The following is a 27,922-nucleotide window of genomic DNA, read 5'->3' as shown; positions in this document are numbered from 1 at the left end:
GGACCCCGCGTTGTCCATCAGCGCCGCCCGCGAATATGGGAGCTCTGCAAAACGCAGCTCCTGATGGGGGTGAGCAGGTCCAGCACACTTTGGGCTCCAGATGGCGACCCCCGGTAAGGCATCTCCAGCCCGCGATGTTCCAGCTATTGTCCCACCGCTGCTGGAGCTCCGGTATATCCCGGCAGGGAAAGGCCGCACCCAATCCGGTAGGTGCCCGCTTTTCGGGGGGGGGGGGGGAGGACGCGACTCGAATAATAGTCCGTTCTCACTAGGAAGCGGCTGAAGGACGGCTCCCTTCCGCACCGCGCCCTCTTCCCCCACAAAAAAACACAAAAAAAAAGATTAAATCAAATGTTTTTAACATTAAAAAATAAACAAAAAAAAAACAAAAAGATACCGGGCTGTAGGTGGAGGCTGCTGGCACCAGCGCCACCGGAAGTACAAGATTGGTGTTAGAAAGAGTTAGCTGTTTCAAATTCCTAGGCATTAACATCCAGGATAACCTGTCATGGGCTTAGCATATGTACTTTCACAGATGCTCTTTAGAAAATATCCTGACTGGTTGCATCGTAGCCTGGCTCGGCAATTTCAATGCACAAGAATGCAAGCCCATCATGCACATAGTCCTCCCCACCATCAAAAAGCATTTACATGAGGTACTGCTTGAGGTATCTTATTGAAACATATAAGATTATTAAGGGTTTGTACACGCTTGAGGCAGGAAACATGTTTCCGATGTTGGGGGAGTCCAGAACCAGGGGCTGCAGTTCTTAGAACGGAGACGTGGAAACACTTTTTCTCACAGAGAGTTGTGAGTCTGTGGAATTCTCTGCATCAGAGGGCGGTGGAGGCCGGATCTCTGGATACTTTCAAGAGAGAGCTAGATAGGGCTCTTAAAGATAACGGAGTCAGGGGATATGGGGAGAAGGCAGGAACGGGGGTACTGATTGGGGATGATCAGCCATGACCACTTTGAATGGCAGTGCTGACTCGAATGGCCTACTCCTGCACGTATTATCTATTGTCTATTGTCTGTAAGATGGTGGCATATATCATCAAGGACCCTCACCCTCCGGCCCATGCCCTCTTTTCGCTGCTACTGTCGGCACAGGCACCCAAAGTCCTGTTCCACTAGGTTCAAGAACAGCTCCCTTCCTGAATGTTCTTGAACCTACCTGCACAAACCTATCAAATATCAAATGTTATGAACATTTAATTATCCAGTTTTAAATAACGCCCTCCCTTTCCCCCTCTCTCTTTCCCATTCCTCACCCTCACCCACACCCCATTTATTTCTATCCCACCCCTCTAGGGATGCCCCACTGCTAATCCCTCCCTCTGGTTTAACATTTCACTCCTCTTTCTTTCTTATCTTACTCCCTTTTGCCTCGCTTTCCTCTCTAGCCTTCGTCACTTGCTCCACTCATCTGTCTATCAAGCCCAAACAGCTGATGGTAGATCCAAGCGAGGAGAGGTTAGAGTCATAGAGTCAGAGTCATACATCACGAAACAGGCCCTATGGCCCAACACCATCATGCCTACCAAGAAGCCCATCTGCACTTGTCCCACCTGCCTGTGTTTGACCCATGTCCCGCTAATGATGGAATCTGTTAGAAAAGGAAGCTGAAGCATGGAACAAGTAACGGAGACAGGATGGGCAGACGAGGACACTGGGAGGAAGAGGCCGAGTGGGGAGACGGGAATTTGGGAGGAGTGTGAGGACGATGTACAGAGAAGTGGGTGGGGGAGGAGAAAGAAACTGGCTGATAGGATGCGGGGGTATGGGGGCTGTGTAAAAGGTCCTGGGCGGTTCAGGCTGAGAGAGAAAGGGACAAAGGGGTGCGGGTCTCCTGAAATTGGAGAATTCGATGGTCATGGAATGTTGTCAGGTTGCAGACTACCGAGGTAGCATGTGAGTGGTTGTTCCTAAATATTTCCCCCTGGGTCCCTGTGGCATCTGCGGGAGTTCTCACTGAAGACATTTCATTAAGTCTGTTTCATTGAGGTTGATGATCTTCAATCATTTATGGAACCAGGAACCAAGTCCACACCGACCATTGATCACACCTGCTTATACTCGTTCAATATTATCCAGTTTCTCATCCACTCCCTGCGCACTGGGGATAATTAACAGAGGCCAATTAACCGCCAAATCCACAGATCTTTGGGATATGGGAGGAAACCAGAGCACCCACAGGAAACCCACTCTGTCACAGGGAGAAGGTGACAGTATCAGTCAGAGTAGTGAGTATAGCGTTGGGAGGTCAGGTTGCAGTTATGTAAGATGTTAGTGAGGCCGCATTTAGAGTTTTGTGTTTAGTTCTGGGAACCAACCATGTTATAGGAAAGATGACGACAAACTGTAAAGGGTGCAGAGAAGATTTACGAGCATGTTGAGCTATAGGGAGAGGTTGAGCATGCTTGGAAGCCTTGGAAGCAGGAAGATAAGGGGTGATTTTATAAAGGTGTACAAAATCATGAGAGGAATAGATCAGGTAGACGCACAGAATCTCTTGCCCAGAGTGGGGGAATCGAGAACCAGAGGACATAGGTTTAAGGTGAGGGGAGAAAGATTTAATAGGAACTTGAAGGGTAACATTTTCACACAAAGGGTGGTGGGTGTATGGAACGAGCAGCCAGAGGAGGTAATTGAAGCAGGTACTATTGTAACGTTTAAGCAACATTTTGACAGGTACATGGATAGGGCAGGTTTAGAGGGATATGGGCTAAGCAGGTGGGATTGTGTAGATGGGACAAGTTGGAGAAGTTCGGCTGAAGGGTCTGTTTCCATGCTATATGACTCTATGAGAACATGCAAACTCCACACAGGCAGTACCCATAGTCAGGATCGAACCTGTCCAACCCCTTAAGAATTTTGTATGTTTCTATAAGATCCCCCGTTATCTATAAGATAAACAGGGGAGGAACTGTTCACTGTGAGTTGTTCCACTAATACAGGGGAAGGAACAGTGTTCCAAATCAAAAGCGATGTACTGATCACATAGAAGTTCATACTGTACCTGAGCAGATCTGGTGGATTGGCTTCACACTTTGTAAAGGGCTTCAGTGACTCCAAATTCCTTGGCGTTAATATCACCAAACATCTGTCGTGGTCCATTCACGTTAAAGTGACAGCCAAGAAGGAACTAACGCCTCTACATCCTCAGGAGCCAGAGGAAATTCAGCATGTCTCTAGTGACTGTTACAAATGTCTATAGATGCACCACTGTAAGCACACTGTCAGGGTGCATCACAGCTTATTCTGGGAGCAGCTCGGTCCAATACGTTAGAAATTACAGTCGTAGATGTAGCCCAGTCATTTGTATGGACTAGACTTCTCTCCATTGACTTTATCAATACTTCTTGCTGCCTCAGAAAAGTAATTTCCATCCTGCACTCAAATTCACTTGGACCATCTCTGACATCTCCCTATCATTTCTTGGTCTCACCATCTCCATCACAGGAGATAGACTATCGACTGACATCTATTATAAGCCTACCTGCCCATCAACATTTGTGGGTCCAGACCCTGCATCGTGTCGAGGGCAAGTGGCTGGAAGGAAGAAGTGAGGGAGAGGGGGTGAGGTGAAGGCTGCTGATGACTGGTGGAACCAGCTGAGGAGGGGAACGATGGGCAGGTGGAGACAGGTGGGGCAGGGCAGGAAGAGACTGAGCCTGGAAGTTCATCAGTGGAGCCAGATCAGGGAGAGATGATGGGCAAATGGAGCGGGATAGGGGAGAGGTTACAGAGGTTAAGCTAGGGAAGAGGAAACGTAGGTGGGTGGGCATGTCGTTGATAGGAAGATGGAAATGGGACAGATGAACAAAGGGAGAGAGAATCTGCGTGGACCAGTGGGAGTGGGGCCGGATCACTGGGGGTGAGGGTTACCTGAAACTGGATTTTAGTCTCATCTCCACTGTGATGATTCTCACTCCTGAATAAGAGGGCTGCGGGCAGCCACATCCCACCAGTCTCATCAGATGGACGTCACTGGAATGTGGGCCCTATTGTACTGCACGGTTCTGGATGAGCACACTACAAATACATTCTGCCCAGATTCATGACACTTTCAGGGATGTGACTGGCTGTCAGTGTTATTGACAGCATGTCTAGTGCAGCACAGGGTGAAACCCCATTCCCAGGCTTCCTTGAAGCTTTCAAACCATCTCTCGGCACTCACAGCCTGCAATTCAAAGGCAGAGTCTGTGTGCAGCGTGGGTGTGTGATAAGTGGAGCGGTGGTGGAAGATCAGGAAGGAGCGTGGGTAAACACTGTGCTTCCAGCTCAGATTGTGTGTTGCAAGCTGTACTTTAAATATTACATGAAGCTCTTGGTTCTGCTCCAGCTCTGGGCTGTGGGAGTCTTTGATAATCAGCCTGAGAAACCTGCTGTCATCTCTTTAATGAGGGAACATTTGCAGAGCTTGAGAGGAAGGACGGATGCACCATAATGACAGCTCCTGTCTACTTAACAAATTCACTGAGGATCCTGAGACTTGCTGTTTCTTTTGGAAGAATTGTGGACAGAGATGGTGATACTTTAACCATCAGAGGTAGGGTTAATCCTCAACAGGAATCTATACTGATGCTTATTCAAGTTCTTACTCTTTGAGTCCCTTTCTGCGACATAGTCTCTCCTGTTGTTTGTACGATTTCCACCACAATCGCTCTTTCACATCTCCTAAGCCATCACCTGTACCATGTGGCAGCACAGGAGTCACAGCCGGTGTCCCTCTAAAACCCCTCCCCCAGCGTTCATGTCAAAAGATGTCATTAGTCCTCTGTGGTGCTGAGGCAACATCCTAGACGACTTCAACCAACTTTTGGTTCCTTCCCCAGAATGACCGCAGTGCAGTGCTTTCAGATAGCCCCACTTTGCTCTCAAGGGTAATTTAGGATAGGCAATACATTTGATGCCCACACTATGTTAAATTAATAAAATGTAATAAATAAATGGCACAGAAATGGGATCAGTCAGTGCGATGGTGCCATCAAGAACCCATGTGCCATTCTCTGTCTGCACCAGCGTCTGCTTCAACTTTTAATTTTCTTCGGTCAATCTCGACACTGTCCTAATCCTGCTTTTCATTCAGCTATTCCTAACCGAAGCAGCTCTTGTGCTCTCCACGAATGGTGACTATTTTTAATACCTGCAAACTGCTGCTGCTCATCACAGACACGCGAAACCAGCAGTGAAAAGCAATTATCCTGCAGTTTCACAGAATCACACACAGGACAACAATACTAATTTTAAACCTGCATTTGCATCTCCCTCTCCCGAGTTTTTCTTTTTTAGCTCATGAAATCATTATGTTACAACAGCACCTGTCTTAATCAGTGTGCACTCTCTGCCAATGTCGCAATGTTAATTGGTCGCAGGAACCGAAACGAACAAAGTTCACTTTCGTCAGAAGCCTCGCGGTTTCAGCTGCCTGCAACACCAGGGCAACATTATCTTGTATCCAAGGTCCTGTTTAAGTTCCCGCCTGGGTGAGCGAGGTCCACACCCACTCCAGAGGAACACTCTGCCATCACAGGTTACCCCAAATGTTCAAAATGTGAGGCAGGGACACAGGGTACACAGGGTACTTTCTGCACAGATGCTTCACAAAACACCTCTGTTCAGTCCACAGTACTTCTGCCCAGTTGCCACCCAACCCATCCTTTGCTTTCTTTGGCCTCAAATACTGTTCAGATATGGCTAAGTCTCACCTCGTCTTTTTGACATTTAGAGTCATATAGCACAGAAACAAGTCCTTTTGACCAACTCATCTAGGAATTGTGTTCAAATCTCCGCTCACTCTTCCACATTCTAGCAGATGCAAGGCTGGCCTATCCAACTATTCTTCATGGGGCAACATCCCATTCCAGGTGGCTGCTTACAACACTTTATTCCAACAGCTTCCATACGTTAATATTTTGCTAATAAAGAGACCAATGCTGTGTGGAGTCTACATATAGATTGGGCCAACCAAATTGGTAACAGTGCTGAGGAGGAGGATTTCCTGGAATGTATACGGGATGGGTTTTCAAACCAATATGTAGAGGAACCGACTAGAGAGCAGGTCATCCTAGACTGGGTATTGTGTAATGAGGAAGGATAAGTTAGCGATCTTGTTGTGCAAAGCCCCTTGGGTAACAGTGACCATAATATGGTGGAATTCTGCATTAGAATGGAAAGTGACACAATTAATCCGGGTCCTGAACTTGAATAAAAGAGACTTTGAAGGTATGTGATGGAAACTGGCTAAGATAGACCGGCAAATTATACCTAAAGGGTTGACAGTAGAAATGCAATAGCGAAGATTTAAAGACCGCATGGATGAACTCCAGAAATTGTTCATCCATGTCTGGCGAAAAAAACAAACTGGGAAGATGGCTCAACCGTGGCTGACGAGGGAAGTCAAGGATAGTGTTAAAGCCAAGGAAGAGGCATATAAATTGGCCAGAAGACGCGGCAAACCAGAGGACTGGGAGAAATTTAGAACTCAACAGAGGAGGACAAAGGGTTTAATTAAGAGGGGGTTAAAAGAGCATGAAAGAAAGCTTGCAGGGAATATAAAAACTGACTAAAAGTTTCTATAGGTATGTAAAAAGGAAAAGATTAGTGAAGATGAAAGTAGTTCCCTTACAGTTAGAGACAGATGAATTTATAATGGAAAACAAGGAAATGGGAAAACAGTTAAACAAATATGGTTGTGCCTTCACTATGAAGACACAACCAATCTCCCGGAAATACTAGGGGACCGAGGATCTATTGGGAAGGAGGAACTGAAGGGAATCCACATTAATCATAAAATGGTGTTAGGTAAACTGGTGGGACTGAAGGCAGCTAAATCCCCAGGGCCTGATAGTCGGCATCCCAGAGTACTCAAAGAGGTGGCCCTAGAAATCGTGGATGCAGTGGTGATCATTTTCCAATGTTCTCTCGAGTCTGGATCAGTTCCTGTGGACTGGAGGTTAGCCAATGAAACTCCATGTTTTAAGAAAGGAGGGAGGGCTAACTGGAAATTATAGACCAGTTAGCCTTACATCGGTAGTGGGGAAGATGCTGGCGTTGATTATTAAAGATGTTAAAGATGCATTTGGAAAGCAGTGATGGGATCAGACAAAGTCAGCATGGATATATGAAGGGGAAATCATGCTTTACTAATCGTTTGGAATTTTTTGAGGATGTAACAAGTAGAATGGATAAGGGAGAGCCAGTGAATGTGGTGTATCTGGACTTTCAAAAAGCCTTTGACAAGATCCCACACAAGAGATTAGTGTGCAAAATTATAGCATATGGTATTGGGGGTAGGGTATTGACATGGATAGAGAACTGGTTGGCAGACAGGAAGCAAAGAGTGGATCAAAGGCTATGTACACACGAAGGCTGTGAAGAGTGGCCCACCAGGTGGGCCTGGAGTGCTGACCTAATAGAGACCAGTGCAGAGACAATGGGCCGAAGAGCCACTTTGTGCTAGAACTAATCTATGATTCCTTGACAGTGGCATGAGAGTTTAAGCAATATAGATGGAAACAGGAAATTATAAAGAGTAACAGACTGAATAATTTGGTAAATGAGGAAACTGATTTCAATGCACAGAACTGATCCAATCTGGACTGTTACCTCACAGAATACAGCATTTTCCCAACAGTGAAAAGCTACATACTGTGGTAATCCTCTGTAACTTGAAAATTTGTGGTATGTATAATCATTAAAACATCACTGAGAGTTGCACAAAGTAATTGAAAAGCAAATGTATGCTGGATTTTCTATTTGAGGGACCACAATATTCAAGAGATTAAATACAAGGGATTCTGTCAAGGACTATAAGAATACATAAATCAAGAATTTATAGTAAGTATGAATCCTTCAAGTATTATTATTTTTTGTGTGTTCTTGTACAATGTTATTCTGCAGAATCACTTTCAGTTTCAGTTTATTGTCACGTGTGCTGAGTGAGGCACAGTGAAAAGCAACAACACCTTTTCACTGTAACTCGGTACATGTGACAATAAACTAAACCGAACTGAACTAAAAGAGATTCCACAGAATAAAATTGTACAAGAACACAAAATTATTGGGGCAGTAGTAGGACATCAGGCCCCATGAGCCCACCTCACCATTCAATGTGATCATGGCTGATCTAAACTGGTCTCAGCTCCTCTTCTGTTCGCCAGTTACCATATCCCTCGATTCCTCCGTCTTTCAAACATTAAGAAAAGTAAAGAAGTAAACACAGTTGTTTTCTCAACTCGTGTTTCTAGCTGCATATGTAAGTAATGTGGCTTTGTGTTATGGAAAATCATGATATGGGCTGCATTTCAAGGCATTGTCTGAGAAAATTGTACAAGGCATTGGTGAGACCAAATCTGGAGTATGGTGTACAATTTTGGTCGCCCAATTATAGGAAGGATGTCAACAAAATAGAGAGAGTACAGAGGAGATTTGCTAGAATGTTGCCTGGGTTTCAACAACTAAGTTACAGAGATAGGTTGAATAAGTTAGGTCTTTATTCTCTGGAGCGCAGAAGGTTAAGGGGGGACCTGATAGAGGTCTTTAAAATGATGAGAGGGATAGACCGAGTTGATGTGGACAAGCTTTTCCCTTTGAGAATAGGGAAGATTCAAACAAGAGGAGATGACTTCAGAATTAAGGGACAGAAGTTTAGGGGTAATATGAGGGGAACTTCTTTACTCAGAGGGTGGTAGGGGTGTGGAATGAGCTTCCAGTGGAAGTGGTGGAGGCAGGTTCATTGGTATCATTTGAAAATAAATTGGATAGGCATATGGATGAGAAGGGAATGGAGGGTTATGGTATGAATACAGGCAGGTGGGACTAAGGGGAAAAAAAAATTTGTTCGGCACGGACTTGTAGGGCCGAGATGGCCTGTTTCCGTGCTGTAATTGTTATATGGTTATATGGTTATATGGCTATATTTCTTGGAACACAACACCCCTTATCGTAGGGCTGCCTGTAACCCATATTTTAGATATGTCCCACTCCGGAAAGTCAACATCATATCCCAAAGAATGAAGCCCCAATTAGCTCAATTATTGTAAAATAATCATTTCAACCAGGTATCAGACTATGTCTGAACTGCCTCTGAGGCGTATAGTCATATGAGTGTTCTCCTGGTGCTCTCACTAATGTCCAGTCTACCCCTTGTCTAAAGGCCCCAGCCTTGAAGGCCAATGTTCCTTTTGGTCTCCTGATTACTTGTTTCACCTGCCTGTTCACTTGTGTATTTCCTATAGGTCAACAGACCAGCCCCTGTGTGCAGAATCTAAATAAAGGTCCAGACCTAACATGTCATCTGTCCATTGCTCTCCGAGATGCAGCCAGTCACATTGAGTTCCTCCAGCAGGTTGTTTATTTCATATTTGAATAAATATTCTGCGTTCCAATCCTTCCATGTTCAATGTTTTATATATAAATTGTTTATTTCAATCTCTTCAACATCTATAACTTGTGACAGACCTGAATGAACAGAAATTAACTTTTCACGGAAAATAACTACCAGAATTATAATGTTGAACAATGGGTTGCTGGTTTCATGGGTACAACTGCGATACGCAGCCTGAGAACAAACAGCACGGGTACTAGAATTAGTAAAGAAGGAGGAATTGTAAGAACCGGGTGTGTGAGGGACCTGATCCTCCACAACTAAAACCACCTTTCACCGTGTTCGACAGGGAATATGTACGACTGTGTCACACCACAAGTTGTGGCCAAGAGAGTACAGTAGTAACAGCATTGCAGGCAGTGATACTGCTGTCAGCATAGTAACAGCACAAGTGATCATCTGAGCATCAAGAAGATTAATCAGAGGAAGCAAGAGTGTCAGAATGAAGACTGGAGAGAGAGGGAGTACTGAGTCAGCCAGAACTGGGTTACTGTGGATTCAAGAGAAGAGGTAAGATAAGCAAGAACATAGAAAACAGGAGAAGGAGTAGGGCAGAAGGTCCCCCCCCCCATTCACTGTGATCATGCCTGACCTACACTGGCCTCAAATAGTCTTCTATACCAGTTTCCCATAACCCTCAATCTTTCAAATATTTACCCATTTTCACCGTAAATATTTCTAATGATCAAGCCTCCACAGATGACATTTTTACCCACCTCAGTTTTAAAACACAAGCATCTTATTTTGCAGCAATGTCCCCTTGCTCATAGTTCTGACCCTTGTGAATATATTCCAACATCTACCTTGTTCAAGCCACATTATATGTTTAAATAAAATCACCCATCTTTCTTCTAAACCTCGAGGAATACAGACCCAAGTTGCCTAGCCTCTTTTGAGAGGCCAAATGCATCCCAATTCATCATTACGTGTGAAATTGCTGGATCCATCACAGGATCAGTTCTTGCTTTATAAGGCATTTGGACAATTGTGAGGAGTTTTGGGCCCCATATCTGAGGATGTGCTGGCATTAGAGAGGGACCAGAGCAGGTTTACGAGAATTATCCCAGGAATGATTGGGTTAACTAATGATGAGCATTTGACAGCACTGGAACTCTACGCACAGGAGTTTAGGAGGATGAGGGCGGAACTCACTGAAACTTACCGAATAATGAAAGGCCTGGATTGAATGGATCTGAAGAGGATGTTTCCACTAATGGGAGAGTCTAGGAACAGAGGCCATAGCCTCAAACTAAATGAATGTACCGTTAGAAAGAAGATGAGGAGGAATTTCTTTGGTCTGAGAGTGGTGAATCTGTGGAATTCATTCCCACAGACTGCTGTGGAGACCGTCAATTAATATTTTGAAGGCAAAGATAGACAGATTCTTGATTAGTACGGGTGTCAGGGGTTATTGGGAGAAAGGAGAAAGAGAGATTAGCAAGGCGGAGTAGACTTGATGGGCCAAATGGCCTAATTCTGCTTCTATAACCTATGAAGTCATGAACTTGCATCAGGATTCAGCAGTAATTAAAAGTCTACACGCATCGTTTAGGCAGTCCTTTGCAAGTGGTATATGCTGTGTACAGATGACTTTACTGCATGTTAGCCTGCACTCCCAACCATCAATTATATTTCCCACTTGTGAAAATGTTAGCCACAAGAGAGAGATAACTGAATGTCCTGACCTGAAATGTCATCTGTCCATTTCTCTCGACAGATGCTGCCTGACGTGCTCAGTTCCTTCACCAGTTTGTTTTCTGCAGAGAGCTCCAGTGGGAGTGGGACCAGAAAAGCCAAAATTAATGAAAAGTGAATATATAACAGATGACACCCAAAGAACACAATATGTGGGCCAGTATCAATTATCCAATTAATTCCTTTAAACAAGCACTCACAGGATGGAAATAATAAAAATAAACTGTAGGCGTTCTCCGTGGGAGGAGAGGCGCATGTTATCCTGATCCAAGCTGGAAGCTGTACATGATTGTTGGACTGCAAACGGCTGGGGGTTTAGATAGGGTGCCCAGGAAACACCCTTGCCCCTTAGCAAAAGGGTCGTAGCCAGGAATTAAAGTAATTATAGAACAATTAGAGGGGAGATGAACTAATGTCTTACCCCCAGAGATGGTGAGGATCTGGAATCACAGCCTGAGGGAGTGAGAGAGACAGAAGACCTCTCCACAACCAAACGGTACAATGAATAGTTGCAGAGCTGCAAATGGGGACTGCAGCTGAAAGCTGGCATGGACACTAGCATGGATATGATGGGCTGAATGGCCTCTTTTAGTGCTGAAAATTTCCCATGGTAAATAGTCCAGGTCAATGAGCTTTCATCAGAACCAGAAAGTCAAGGTGGTTTTATGGACTGAGCGCTGTTCCTCATTATCACTGACAAAGACCACAGCGCTTTTGTTCCCTGTTCGTTGGTGCTACCGACACAGGGAATGGGGGGGGGGTCTCGTTAAAACTTACCGAATAGTGAATGGCCTGGATAGAGTGAATGTGAAGAGAATGGTTCCACTAATGGGAGAGTCTGAGGAGAAATTTATTTAGTCAGAGGATGGTGAATCTGCGGAATTCATTGCCACAGATGGCTGTGGCGGTCAAGTCATTGGGTATTTTTAAGGCAGAGATTGACAGATAGTTGATAGGTATGGGCGTCAAGGATTATGGGGAGAAGGCAGGAGAATGGGATTCAGAGGGAAAGATAGATCAGCCATGATTGAATGGCGGAGTAGACTTGATGGGCCAAATGGCCTAATTCTGCTTCTATAACCTATGAAGTTATGAACTTGCATCAGGATTCAGCAGTAGTTAAAAGTCTACAGGCATCGTTTAGGCAGTCCATTGCAAGTGGTATATGCTGTGTACAGATTACTTTACTGCATGTTAGCCTGCACTCCCAACCATCAATTATATTTCCCACTTGTGAAAATGTTAGCCACAAGAGAGAGATAACTGAATGTCCTGACCTGAAATGTCATCTGTCCATTTCCCCTCGACAGATGCTGCCTGCACTCCCCAAAGCTCTGCCATTCACTGTGAAGGTCATGCCTTGGTTTGCCTTCCAAAAATGCAACACCTTGCACTTATCTGCATTAAACTCCATTAACCTTTCCTCAGGTTACTTGCCACCAGATCACTATAGTGTCATCTGCAAACTTACCAATCGTGCCTTATACATTTTCATTTGAATCATTGAAAGAGGTCTCACCACCAGGGACGCCGCACGATTGGCAGTCCCGCCAACAGTCTGCCTGTTTTTTCGTCTTTTTTTTGTTATTTTTAGTGCATTTAAAAAGTTTGTGTAAATGTTCTCCAGTTTGTTTTATGTGGGGGGAGGGGGAGGGGGTCGGGGGAAACTTTTTTTTCAAGCTTACTCTGCCGGAGATGCAATTGTTTTCAGGATCGTATCTCCGGTCGCTCTGCGGCCTAACATCGTGAAGCTGGAGGCGTGGACTTGACATCGAAGCTGATCCCTTGCCTGCGGACTTTGCATCGCGAGCTCACAATCTCGGGAGAGGCCAAGTCGGGAGCTCCAACGATGCAGAGGTTCGGCAAGCCCCGACCTGGGGTCCGATCGCCTGGAGGGGGAACTGACATCCCCCTGATGCGGTAGCTGATCGCCCCGACGTGGAGGACCCAAACACTGCTGGCTACGGGAGTCAAGATCGTCTCATCAACGGAAGACCCAAGGCCCCCGAGCATCGAGAGAGGATGTTGCAGAACTCTCGTTGGAGAGAGGAGGAGAGCTTCTTCAAAGTAGACATACAAAACCTCAAGGTCGTCAACATCCTCTCTCGCTGCTCCCCCTCTGTGTAATCTCTCATTTCCCTTATCTCTAACCAGTCTGAAGAAGGGTCTCGACCCAAAACATCACCCGTTCCTTCTCTCCAGAAATGCAGCCTGTCCCGCTGAGTTACTCCAGCTTTTTGTGTCTATCTTTGGTAAAGATTTTAATCAGTTGCTAATTTTAGTGATAATGATTGTTTGTGAAAATGAAGCAATTTGCAGCCAACACTTCCTTGTTCACAATGAAATGGAGCAAAATGCATTGAAGGTGGAAGCAGAGACAAATGTTTCTACAAGTTGGATCAATGTGTTCATTTAACGGAGGTTAAAATTATTTGTGCTAAATTGGGTGATGTAAATGTGTTCATACTACATTGACTGGTAACTTTAGGCTTGTAGCCTGTGTAATGCTGGAACCATTCAGCAGGCCAGCTAACATCTGCAGAGGGAGAGTTGCTGTTTCAGATCAAAGTCTCTTTGTCAGAAGACTCTCTCCACAGATGCTGCCTGACCTGATGAATTTCTGGTATTTCTCTTTTTATTTTAGATTTACAGCATCTGCAGATTGTTTAAACAGGTTGTTAATGTCACAAATCAGAACTTGTCTTCATTCAGCACTGGATGCCTGCCTGTGACAATCTTCATCAACTTTCCCATCACACCACTAGGATGTTAACCACACCTGCAAGCTCCTACTTTCACCGCTTATCGTCAGTTAGTTCCAATGCACTTACAGTCGACATCAGCAGATTGATCAGCAGCAAGTGACAAGGTGGCCTCTGTGACCACCCAATCATACCCCCACAATCACTCATATTCCCTCACTTCCTCCCCACTTTTCCCCCTCACTGTCTATCCACTGAACACCGACCCACCATCAGCCTCTGCCTCAGGAGTCTATCCACTAGTCTCTGTCCCCGTCAGACTGCCCACAGACTGTTCATTCTCTGGACACAGTCCACTCGTCTCCATCCTTTGGGGCAGCATGGTGGCGTAGCGGTAGAGCTACTGCCTTACAGCGCCAGGGACCCGGGTTCGATTCTGACGGTGGGTGCTTGTCTGTACGGAGTTTGTGCGTTCTCCCCGTGACCTGAATGGGCTTTGTCTGAGTTCTTCGCTTTCCTCCCACACTCCAAAAACGATAATATATGATAAAACTTTATTCATCGCCGGAGGGAAATTGGTTTGCCGACAGTCACGACACGCAAGGTACGCAAAAACTTGAAATTAAAAGTGAAAACAAAATGAAAGAGGCAAGCGACTGTGGGCTGGCTGCTGTGTGTACTGCCCCTTCACCGGTACAAATGAACAAACAAACAAACAAACACAGACTGGGCAGAGGATTCTAAACTAGAGTGCCCCCCCCCCATGGTTTTTACACCGTTCCTCATGGCAGGCCTCCCACGCCGGGTCCTCCATTGTTCTTCACAGTGATCCCCCCACATAGGGACACCATTGTCTTCCCCTCCCCCTCATCGACTGTGAAGCCCCACTGAGCTGAGGCCCACGTTGCCACTGAGTCTCCCGCCTCTACCGTGGCACCCGCTGCAAAGTCTCCCACTGCCGCCGCCGCCGCCTAGGCTCCCACCACCGCCACCGCTGAGGCTCCTTCGGCCCAGACAGGCCTTGCCGCCCGGCTTCACCGCAGTCCCCTGAGAGGCCTGTGGGGAGAGTCGGGCCTACCAGGTGGTCTTTGGTCGTCGTTCTGGTCATCAACGTTGCGGTTCAGGTTTGTAAGTTAATTGGCTTGGTATAAATGTAAAATTGTCCTAAGCGTGTGTAGGGTAGTGTTAATGTGCAAGGATCTCCGGTTGGTGCATTAATCGGAGGGCCAGAGAGCCTGTTTCCACGCTGTATCTCTAAACTAAACTAAACTAAGATAAACTTTCCACACTACCCACTGGCCTCCGTCCTTTGCACTCTGCTCAGCAATCTTCATTCTCAGCTCCCCACCTACTAGTCTCCGTCCTCCCGACCCTGCCCATCTATATCCACCTCCCCACCCTGCCCATCTATGTCCCCCCTCATGCACGCTGCCCATTAATGTTCATCCTCTGCACTTTATCCATCAATCTCCATCCTCTGAAACTGCCCAATTGTTTCAGTCCCCTGCATTATGCCCATCAATGTTCTTCCTCTGCCCAACAAGCCACAGTCCAACCTTTATAACATCACAAACCCACTCACATCTGAATGCACTTGGAACCTTACCTCAGAGGCAGGGCCTGTGTCCGCACCTGGGCAGGAGAAGGTGACAAACTCATGGCACCGCTTGTGGACGACGAAGGAGCAAACTGTAAATGAGAACACAGATCATAAGACGTCAAATCAAACACCAATTGGAATACATCAACTAACTGATATGCATCAAACAATCAGAACAATTAGAACGCCAAACTAACAGTCAGCAAATGCAGAACAGTCAACACATCTGTGTCAAAACAAACATATGAATGAAGTCATGTGGAGTGACTGCATGGAGCAGACTGTCACACTGGGACTTGGCCAGTCTGAGAATAATGTAAACTACGTTAGGACTGACCTATATGGAAAGATGGAAGTGAATCCGCACCCTCATTAACGAGAGCAGGCGGAAAAATACCATGATTGAGAAATGCAGGTGTTGAGAAATACAACACACCTCAAAACTAATATAACTTAGCTTTTCGTAATCACAGAATGGGCTGCACATGTTAAGAAAATAATACTTTGGAAATAATACTTTGTGAGGACTACCATTGGTCACACTGAAATCATGACTGCACCTGCCATCCGTTCGATAGCAGCCACGGACTGATGCTGGTGCCACATATCAAGCAAACGCTGGTGATTACCAGCCGCTTCATTAGCAGTGAATGGCTGTGAGTTGGGTGTTGCCATGAAGGGAGCATTTGTCGCCTGTGTTGCTTCAGCACAGGCTACGATTCAGCCACCATCTACTTCCCTAATGCTGGGTGGGAGTTTGAGCAGCAGGAATGCATTTCCAAGTGAGGATGCATCTGTAATGGCAGCTGGATCCACCAGAGAATAATCTGCAATCCTGTAACCACCCACAGGGACCAAGATGCCATGGGGTCCGAGCCACTGCTGAGGCTGGAGCCCAGAACCCATCAACTTGGGCCTTAGTTACTCAGTGAGCCTCAGGAATTACCTCAGGAGGATTACAAAGGGAAGTAAGGCAAGAGGTCCAGAATTAGGCCATTCACACCATCGAGTCTACTCCGTCATTCAATCATGGCTGATCTATTGTTCCCTCTCAATCCCATTCTCCTGCCTTTTACTAGGGCTAGATAGGGCTCTTAAAGATAGCGGAGTCAGGAAATATGGGGAGAAGGCAGGAACGGGGTACTGATTGGGGATGATCAGCCATGATCACATTAAATGGCAGTGCTGGCTCGAAGGGCCGAATGGCCCACTCCTGCACCTATTGTCTATTGCCACTCCGTAACCTTTGACACCCTTACTAACCAAAAACCTATCAATCCCTGCTTTAAAAATACCCAAAGATTTGGCCTCCACAGCCATCTGTGGCAATGAATTCCACAGATTAATCAGCCTCTGGCTAAATAAATTCCTCCTCATCTCCTTTCTAAACCTACACCCTTCTATTCTGAGGCTGTGCCCTCTGGTCCTAGACTTTCCCACCAGTGGAAACATTCTCTCTACAGTCACTATATCCAAGCCCAAATCCTTCTAAACTCCAACGAGTACAGGCCCAATACCATCACATTCTAAACATACGTTAACCCAATCATCCCCAGGATTATTCCCTTAAACCTCCTCTTGACCCTCTCCACCGTAGCACATTCCTCCTCCGATATGGGGCCCAAAACTGCTTACTGTACAACAAATGTTGTTTTTGATCAGTGCCCGATGAAGCCTCATTATTACATCCCTGCTTTTATTATCTAGTCCTCTTGAAAGGAATGCTAACATTGCATTTGTCTTCCTTACTACCGATTCAACGCACAAATTAACTTTTTTGGAATCCTGCACCAGCGCTCCCAAGTCCTGCTGCACTTCTGATTTCTGAATCCTCTTCCCATTTAGAAAATAGGCTTCAACTTTATTCCTACTACCAAAGTGCATGACGGCACTGGTTGAAACACAGTATTCCATCCGCCACTTCATTGCTCACTCTCCCAACCTGTCCATGTTCAGTACCTGCTCAGTTTAGTACCTGTTCAGTATTCTCAAATTGGTCCCCATTTTGTCTGACCTTAGATTCTTATCCCTTTTCAAACTTACTATCCTATCCATTCATTTTCAATTTGTTGAGCCCACCCACCATCCCACTATTTAATTTAAACCCTATCCACCGCACAGTTTATGCGGATGGCCAGGATTGATATCAACAATTCAGTCACGTCAATGCCTCTAGGTCTCAGGTCACACCAGGTCTCATTCTACCTTTCTATTAAAATGTCTTTCATTGCAATGTCCTCTGCAGATGGACTCCTAAAAATCATGTAGGTAGTTGAGGTCAATTCATTGGCTGTAGTTAAGAGGGAGTTAGATGTGGCCCTTGTGGCTAAAGGGATCAGGGGGTATGGAGAGAAGGCAGGTACAGGATACCGAGTTGGATGATCAGCCATGATCATATTGAATGGCGGTGCAGGCTCGAAGGGCCGAATGGCCTACTCCTGCACCTATTTTCTATGTTTCTATGTGATTCTCTGATTTGATCAGCCACACATCAATTTTATGGAGGATTATATTCAATGTCTTCATCCAGCCAGACCATGGAAACTCATTACCAATTATGTAGCCACATCTCCGTATTATTCATTTCAACACTTTTATGATCAGTGGGTCAGGAGCAAGGCCAGCATTTATTGTCCTCCCTCGATTGCTTCTTAAGAGGGTGATGCTGCCATTTTAAGAGGATTCTCTGGCTACTAGCTCAGACCAAGTGAGGATGGCAGATTTATTCACCTGAAGGACATCACTGAATCTAATGCAACATTTCGATAGTTTTTAAATCATCATCACAGTAAACCCGTGTTATTATGGATATGGACCATAGGAATATCGAACTAAGGGATTGTACGAGTAGTAGAACAAACAGCAGCAAATGCTGGTTAATACACAAAAGGACACAAAGTGCTGGAATAGCAGGTCAGGCAGCATCGCTGGAAAACATGAATAGGCAATGTTTTGGGTTGAGACCATTCTTCAGACTCTCGGTCTGGAACTAGGCCTAGAGTCCAGATGTGTTGATGGACCAGGCCTGTTGACAGCTGGGGGAGGGGCAAGAAACGGCCCATGGGTTGCCAGAGTGCAGGTGAGGGTCGGCAGTGGCAGCAGTTGCTGCCTGGAAGTGGTCTAAGCTTGAGGTGGCACGGGCAGCCATCAGTTGGTCAATCTGCTATAAACAAAATCTATTATCAAGGGGTCTGTTAAAACGAAGGTTTACTGTATTAAAATTACTGATTGAACTAGGTTCTAAACTGAATTTAAAGTTGCTATGATGTAAATGTATATTTCTCGATTGATAGTGCAGGCCTCTGGATTATTAATCCCATAATTCAATAGCCAGGTCACCACGGCACCGAGTCTGTCCAGAGCAAGCGATGTCTGCGGAGGGCGCGCAGCATCGTCAAGAACTGCTCTCACCCCAGCCATAGACTGTTTACCCTCCTCCCATCCGGGAAGCACTACAGGTCTCTCTGTTGCCGGACCAGCAGGTTCAGGAACAGCTTCTTCCCTGCGGCTGTCACACAACTTAACTCTACACCTTGGTGATTGCCAGTCACCCCCCCCGGACACTCCTTCCCCCAGAAAAATTGCACTAATGTATGTACATATATATATTCTGCTGTCCATTATTCTATGTTCGCTCTTCTGGGTGAGATGCCAACTGCATTGCGTTGTCTCTGTACTGTACACTGCACAATGACAATAAAGATTGAATCTGAAGAATCTGAATCATATGTTGCAAAGGAGTCCATTTGAAAGAGGACACAAGAGGTGCATTTCTCTGTCAATAAGCGCACACAAAGCATTGCAATGGTCACTTCAAAGGTAGCATTCAAGTCAAGGAAAGTGCCTGTTTTTTTCAAGATTTCCACATAACCCAACATAATGAAGGCTGACAGGGTGGTGGAGTTTACAATGAGCAGCAGCACTGCACAGTCCACAAGGCAAATTTTTAAGAGCTTACACAAAGATCATGTTGGAAACATGGCCTGTTAAGCTGCAGCAAGTAAGAATGTCATTGTTCCATTGCCAGTGCATATGACAATGAAACACTCTTGACTGTTGCCTCTCTGGCTCTAGTCTTGGTATGCCTAGCAACAGAGTATATCCTGCGTATGATTTCACAAATGCTGATTGTGATGTCCGAATTGATACGGTTGAAATTGAAAAATAACTGCAGCATGGAAATGAGAATGATGACTAAAGATGAGTACAGAAACCAGAATAATTTACAGGCACACAACAAGGGGCGGAGAGGATGCTAACTTGCTGCATGTCCATAACTGGATACTTCCTGCTGCTCGCTCATGAACTGCCTTCCGCATATACAGGTTGGTTTGCATACAGAGGCTCATCTTGCCTAGCGCAAGCTGTAATGTTCTCTGTTGGCACATCTACTTACAAGTTTGCACATAACACCGCAGTAGGGAGTTGAATTTTGAACAATGGTGAGACAGAGTATAGGAAGGAGTGAGAGAGCTTAAGTAACATGGTGTCAGGACAATGACCCTACCCTTATGTCAGCACGAGAAAGGAGCTAGTTTCTGTCTTCAGGAAGCGAAGCGGTGTACATGTTCCAATCAGTATCAATGGTGGCAAAGTAAAGATAGTCAAGAGTAAGCCTAAGTGAAGCATCCATAGTGAGAGTGGTCACAGTGGGAGTGGGACAGAGTGAGAGTGGAACATTGCGGCTTTGGCTCAAGGGGCTTCATTGTGAGAAGGCTCCATCAAGGGTGAATGCAGGATAAGATTTGTTCTGTCAATTTCTGTTTGTTTCAGAGCGCAACTTGGTCCTGGTAAGGTGGGATGGAAGCTAGTATAATGGCGTTCCTGACCTGTGGGAACTCAGGAAGACATCCAGTGCCACCGAGGACTGCATCTGCAGGCGGTGCATCCGTTTTCAGCTCCGTAAAGATCGCATTAGGGAAGTGGAGCGGCAGCTGGATGACCTCAGGCTCATCCGGGAGAGTGAGGAAGTCATAGAATGGAGTTATTGAGAGATGGTTATACCTAAGGTGCAGACAGAGAATCAATGGGTGACCGCCAGGAAATGGAGCAAGAAGAGAGTTCAGGAATCCTCTGTGGCCATTCCCCTGAAAAAACAGGTACACCACTTTGGATACTGTTGAGGGGGGTGACCATTTAGGGGAGAGCTGCGGCAGCCAGGATTGTGGCAATAGGCCTGGCCCTGAAGCACAGCTGGGTAGGGTGAGGTCAGGCAGAACGATAGTGGTAAGAAACTCTATAGTCAGGGAGACAGACAAACGGGGATTCTGTGGCAACAAACGGGTCTCCAGGATGGTCTGGTGCCAGGGTCCAGGATGTCTCGGAGCAGCTGCAGAAGATTCTCGAGGAGGAGGGGGAGCAGCCGAAGTCATTATGCACGTAAGCGCAAATGACGTAGATATGATAATGGATGTAGGGTACAAATTACATTAGGAGATACTATCAGCATGTAAGATAAGCAACATTACAGTGGTCATTAGGGATTTCAATATGCAGGTTGACTGGGAAAATCAGATTTGCACTGGATTCCAAGAGAAGCAATTTGTAGAGTGCCTACAAGACTTAGAGCAGTTTGTAGTTGACTTGAATTTGGTGGTGTGTAACGAACCAGATTTGATTAGGGGACATAAAGAAAAGGAACCACAAAGGGGCAGTGGCCGGAATATGATAAAATTCAACCTGCAGATTGACTCGGTATTAATGTTGAGTAAAGATAGCTACAGAGGCATGAAGGAGGAGCTGGCTAAAGTTAATTGGAAAGGGACCCTAGCAGGAATTATGGTGGAGCAGCAATGGAGGAGCTACATGGAATAGTTTGGAAGACGCAGGATTTTTTCATCCCAAAGAGGAAGAAAGATTTTAAAGGGAAAATGAGATGACCATGGCTGACAAAGGAAGTCAAAGACAACATAAAAGTAAAAGAGAATGTGTATAATATTGCAAAGATTTGTGTGATACTAGAGGATTGGGAAGCTTTTAAAAACCAACAGAAGGCAACTAAAAAGATAATAAGATGAGAAAAGATAAAATATGAGGTAAGCTAGCCAATAATACAAAAGTTTCTTCATATGTACTGTATATAGAGTAAAAGAAAGTCAAGTGGATATTCGACTGCTGGACATGACGCTGGAGAAATAGTAATGAGGAACTTAGAAATGGCAGATGAATTGAATAAGATTTTTGCGTCAGTCTTCACAATGGAAGACACCAGCAACATGCCAGAATTTCTTCGGACAGAAGTTAGTGGAGTTGTTTTTACTAAGGAGAAGGTCCTTAGAAAGCTAAAAGGTCTTAAGGTGGATAAACCACTGGGACTAGATGGACAACATCACAGAGGCAGCTTTAGAAATTGTGGAGGCATTAATATTAATCTTTCATGAATCACCAGAGTCAGGAGTGGTCCCAGAGGACTGGAAACCACAAACGTTACTTCAATGTTCAGGAAGGGAGCAAGGCAAAAGAGGGGAAACTATTGGCCAGTAAGCCTGACTTTAGGAGTCATTAAGGTTACAGAGTCCATTATGGATGATGAGGTTTCTGAGTACTTAGAAGCACATGATAAAATAGGCCAAAGTCAGTATGGTTTTGTAAAGGGGAGGTCTTGTGTGACAAATCTGGATTAAAGAATTAGACACAAAATGCTGGATTATCTCAGCGGGTCAGGCAACATTTCTGGAGAAAATTAATAGGTGACGTTTCGGGTCGAGACCCTTCTTATGATGGTATTGATGGTTTTGTAGATGGTACGAAGATAGGTGGAGGTGCAGGTAGCGTAGAGGAAGCAGGGAGTCTGCAGAAGGACTTGGACAAGTTGGGAGAGTAGGCAAAGTAGTGGCAGATGGAATACGGCATAGTAAAGTGTGCGGTCATGCACGTCGGTAGTAGGAATAGAGGCGTACATTAATTTTTAAATAGGGAGAGGATTAAGAAATTGGAGTTGCAAAGGGACTTGGAAGTGCTAGTGCGGGATTCCCAAAGGGTTAATTTGCAAGTTGAAGTAAGGAAGACAAATGTAATGTGAGCATTCATTTTGAGAGAACTATAATATTAAAGCCGGGATGTAATACTGAGACATTATAAGGCACTGGTCAGACTGCATTTAATGCTGGTTTACATCAAAAATAGGCACAAAATGCTGGAGTAACTCAGCGTGACAGGCAGCATCTTTGGATACAAGGAATGGGTGACGTTTCGGGTAGACCCTGCTTCAGACTATTCTTCAGAGTATTGTGAGCAGGTTTGGTCCCCATATCTGAGGAGCAACGTGCTGGCATTGGACAGTGTTCAGTGTTCACGAGAATGATCTGGGGATGATTGAATTAACATATAAAGACAGCTCTGGCCGGCACGGGCTAGTGTTTGGAAGGATTAGAGGGGACTTCAATGAAACTTACTGAACAATGAAAGGCCTGGATAGAGAGGATGTGGAGAGGATGCTTCCACTAGTGGGAGTGTCTAGGACCAGAGGGCACAGCCTCAGAATTAAAGGACCTACCTTTAGAAAGGAGATGATGATACAGAGGATACTGAGTTGGATGATCAGCCATGATCATATTGAATGGCGGTGCAGGCTCGAAGGGCCGAATGGCCTACTCCTGCACCTATTTTCTAGGTTTCTATGTTTCTATGATGAGGAATTGCTCGAGCCAGAGGGTGGTAAATCTGTGGATTACATTGCCACAGACAGCTGTGGACATCAACTATTTGGGCATTTTTAAAGCATAGTTTGACAAGTTCTTGATTAGCAAGAATGTCAAAGGTTACGGGGAGAAGGCAGGCGAATGGGATTGAGAGGGAAAGATAGTTCAGCCACCATTGAATGGCGGAGTAAACTCAATGGGCTGATTGACCTCAATCTGTTGCTCTGACTTATGAAGAGCTTCAAAAATCCTCTGCATAGATATCACCAACAATTTATCTTGGAACAACCACATTGAAACTGCAGCCAAGAAAACACTTCTAATTCCTCGATAGACACAAAATGCTGGAGTAACTCAGCGGGTGAGGCAGCATCTCTGGAGAGAAGGAATGGGCGACGTTTTGGGTCAAGACCCTTCTTCAGTCCTCAACTGAAGAAGGGTCTTGAGTTACTCCAGCATTTTGTGTCTACATTCAATTTAAACCAGCATCTGCCAGTTCTTTCTTACACACTTCTTCTAATTCCTCCGAATACTAAGAAAGTTCAGCATGTTTCGAACAACACTCGCCAACTTTTACAGATGGTCTGTAGAAAGCAACATATTGGGATGCATCATAGCTTGATTTAGCACAGTTCTGCCCAAGAAACCAATAAATCACAGAGTTATGAATGTCGCCCAGTCCTTCACACAGCCCAGCTTCCTTACCATAGACTCCATTTACATGCAACCTCTGAAAAGCAGTCAACATAATCAAGGACCATTTTCATCCCAGTTCATTCCTTCTCTCTCCTCTCCCATCGGGCAGAAGACACAAAAGCTTGAAAGCACACACCACCGGATTCAGGAACAGCTGCTTCCTCAGGTCACCTGAACCGTTCTTGCCCTTTGTTAAAATGTAATGCGGCAGTGGGCAAAATTAAGAGGAAATGAAAGAGCTGGCAGGACAATGACAGGAAGATGCAGGGCAGATTATAGCATGAGATAATGATGAATACACAGACAATGAAGACGATTATAGAGCTATGCACCTGACAGTGGGATTTGGATTTTTTTTTGCAATAGTCATTGTCCATGAAAGAAAAAAGCAAATAATGTTGTAGAACAGTCATGTTACACACAACTGTAGATTATACACACTGAGTTTTCTGTGCCCACCAGATAATGTACATGGGAGATTCAGGGCGGACACGGAACAACTTTCTAACTCTACAGTGCTGACTGTACATGTAGAGTTGTGAAACACACACCAAACTCTCACCCGAAGATGCTTAGCCAGAACAAGATGGTGAATCAAAGCTACATCCATGCATGGTAGAGATACTGATGGAAATAAAGCACCCAAATTACATTTAATCAATGTTCATTTGTCAAATTCTCAGTGTAAACTGGTACATCTCCATCTGGATCATCTGTGCTCTACACAAAATGCTGGAGGAAATCAGTGGGTCAGGCAGCATCTGATGAAGGACTGGATAGGCAGAGTTTTGAGTCGGGTCCCTTCCTGACCTGAAACATCACCTAGCCATTCCCTTCTCACATGCTGCCTGACCTGTTGAGTTCTCCCAGCACCTTTGTGGTTTTGCTCAAGGTTTCTGCATCTGCAGTTCTGTGTAGTCTAATTTAGTTACTCTCAATATGGTTTGTTTGAAATTAATATCTTCACAAACTCTTCAATAGTGCTTAATCTCAGACTTTGGAGGTTTGGCTCTACGCTGCCAATCGCCTCAGCAGACTCATTACCCGTGACTCTGTCAATAGCTCGTAATCCTGAGCAAGAGAGAGGTGCATGGATGGGACAGAGCTTTGGGTGCAGGATCAGTAAAGTGGCTTTAATCTGGCTGATATTAATGAGGAGATGCAGATCTGATTTGTAATTGCAGTATGCTAATCACCTTGGACAACTGCTGATGACTAATTTTCTCTCTTGAAAGATTAGACTGACGTTTCTGCCATGGTTGGGATAGGAAGGAACGGCATGTAATATCTGGAGAGGATTGATTACAATCAGTTGCCACTGCAGCAAACCTGCTGTGACAATGTGAGCCCACTCTCATTGTGAAGCCGTCAATTAGGCTGAATACACGAAGCTGAAGTTGCAAGAGTAGAAGATGGGAATGGCAATATTAAGCCCCATCACATGACTTGTTTACACCGCATACTTTTCAAGGTGTGTTCAGGGTTTAATTATTCATGAATCCATTCAGTATTGATGGGGCAGGGATTAGCGAGACTTCAAACAATGAGTTGGAAATTTAAAAAAAGTGTATGCCATATAGCAATTGAGCTTTGAACTCATTTAAAGTTTAGAAAGCTACAGAAATTACACCACAGCAAGTCTCAAAGGCAGGTTTAAATGCAAAGACCTTCAAAGAAAGAGGGAGGAAATTAGATGTGGACTCTCTTTAAAAAGTGGACTCGCTTTCTCGACACTGTCAATTCAGTGGGAGATCTGAGCTGACTGCTGAGATGGTTGCAGGAGTCTTAGTGGCAACAATGTCCATACAGTGATTAAATGGGTGGGACGAAACTCAGGTTTGTAAATGTCATAGTGTTGAAATGCCTGTACAAGTTGTTTCCAGTCACATGGGGGACACCAAGGCAAGGATTAATTAAACTGGCACTTTAATTAGTGATAAGGTATTGTGATAGGAGCGGATTTAAGCCATTCGGCCCATCAAGGTTATTCCGCCATTCAATCATGGCTAATCTGTCTCTCCCTCCTAAAGAGAAGGCCCACTCTCCTGTCTTCTCCCCATAACCCCTGACACCTGTCACAGATTCTATGCAGTTATATACAGTAGCATAGAATCAGGTCGTTTGGCCCAAATTGTCCAAACAGATGAAGTTGGCATTCTGGACTTGTCTTATTTTCCTGCATTTGGCCCATTTCCGTATATGCAGGCACAGTCTTAGACTCGGAGAAATTGATCTCTGCACATTTCTATGTAATTGGATGTTCGATTTCTTCATTGGTAGACCACAATCAGTATGAATCAGTAACAATGCTTCCTCCGCAATAACCATCACCGCAGGAGCATCTCAAGGCTGTGGGCTCAGTCCCCTGCTCAACTCACTCCATACCCATGACCGTGTAGCCAGTCACACTTCCAATCACATCATTAAATTCGCCAACAATATCACAGTTTTTGGATGAATAACTGGTAATGACAAGTTAGAGTACAGGAGGGAGAATTAATATGTGATTGAATGGTGTCAGTACAACAATCTTGGTCGCAGAATGGGATTGCGTTGGCCAAGAAGGGAGAGCCGAAGATTCTGCCTTCATCGATGATTGTGTAGCGATGGAGAGAGTCAACAGCTTCAACCTTCCTTGGAATGTAGATCTCTGAAGATCTTTCCTGGGCCCAGCACATTGATGCAATCACAACGAAAGTTTATTAATGCATTTACTTCCTTAGAAATTTGTATAGGTACATCGTTTTCTGAAAGTGGCATCACGGGTAGATAGGGTGGTAAAGAAGGCATTTGGAATATTGCCTTTCATCAGTTACTGTATCGAGTATAGAACTTGGGTTGTTATGTTACATTTTTACATAGGAAGGATGTTGTTAACCTGTAAAGGGTACAGAGAAGATTTACCAGGATGTTACCAAGACCCATCGGCCTACCAAGCCCACTCTGCCCACCCACACACTAATTCTAACCTACACACGAGGGACAATTTTTACAGAAGCCAATTAGCCTACAAACCTGGATGTGGGAGGAAACCAGAGCACACAGTGAAAACCCACGTGTTCACAGGGAGAACGTGCATACACAGCACAAAGGTCAGAATCTGACACAGGTCTCTGGTGCTGTGAGGCAGGAACTCTACAGCCAGAGGGGAAAGATTTAACAGGAACCTGAGGGGCAACTTTTTCATACAGAGTGGAAGGTATTTGGAAATAGCTGCCCAGCACATTGATGCAATCACAAAGAAAGTTTATTAATGCATTTACTTCCTTAGAAATTTGTACAGGTGCATTGTTTTCTGAAAGTGGCATCACGGGCAGATAGGGTGGTAAAGAAGGCATTTGGAATATGCCTTCTTTAAGACAATAAAAGGCTATCTATCTATCTATCAGAAGAGGTAGTTGAGGGACTGTGTGTACTACAACAACATTTAAAAGGACATTTGGACATGTACGTGTGGAAAGTAACTGTGGATGCTGGTATATACCGAAGATAGACACAGATCGACAGCAGTAGTTTGATCCCATTGAATGTGACCTTTGTTTCAGTTGCCTGTTTATTTGGCTTTTGACAATTCAACCGTACTTCCAGCTTTGTTTTTCTCCATCCCAGCTCTTCTCTTGTTCCCATTTGCCTTCCAAGCTAGTTAAAAACCCTCCCAAAATGCACCATCTAATCCCCCTCATGTCACCACGGTGTGATCCGTCTCATTTGTTTTGCTCCTCCCTGCCCCACAATCTGTCCTAAATTCTCAAAACGCTAAACCCTTTCTTCTGGACTATATAGCCCCACCACTCGTGGATCTCCTCTGCCCAAACATGGCACTGGGAGAAATGCTGAGATTACTAACTTTGAGGTCCTGTTTTTTTGAACTTCTTTCTCGTGTGGCAATGATCTCATCCCTCCTCCTCTCTGATTTACTGGTACTAACATGGACCACAACTGCTAATTCCTCATTCACCATCAAGTGAGTTCAGGCACGTTTTAGTTTGGGAAGTGACCATTCCCTTTAACAGTATTCAGTGTCATTCCAAAAAATAAATAAGTTCAAGTGCCACTGAGTAGCTTGATTAACAATATACTAAATGAAAACACTTGACTACTTGCTGGAACAGAGAACTGTAAGAATGGTCTGTGGAAAGAATGTTGAAATGTAAACAAAAAGGTGTAGGGTTACAGGGTATGCACTCCACAGGTTGA

The 27,922-nt window shown here is 44.9% G+C and overlaps 1 protein-coding gene across 2 annotated transcripts in view; it reads right to left on the bottom strand.

The window, feature by feature from the left end:
* Nucleotides 1-27,922, bottom strand: part of LOC129706860 (protein kinase C beta type) — a 139,152-nt gene that overhangs the window by 59,222 nt on the left and 52,008 nt on the right. For both annotated transcript variants that reach the window (XM_055651441.1, XM_055651439.1), the window contains exon 3: nucleotides 15,396-15,478. In XM_055651441.1, coding sequence (XP_055507416.1) covers nucleotides 15,396-15,478 — 83 coding nt within the window. The remainder of the gene's footprint in view (nucleotides 1-15,395; nucleotides 15,479-27,922) is intronic.

This window comes from Leucoraja erinacea, chromosome 20 (genome assembly GCF_028641065.1).
Source record: "Leucoraja erinacea ecotype New England chromosome 20, Leri_hhj_1, whole genome shotgun sequence".
Taxonomy (NCBI): domain Eukaryota; kingdom Metazoa; phylum Chordata; class Chondrichthyes; order Rajiformes; family Rajidae; genus Leucoraja; species Leucoraja erinaceus.
This window is presented reverse-complemented; position numbering and strand designations above follow the sequence as displayed.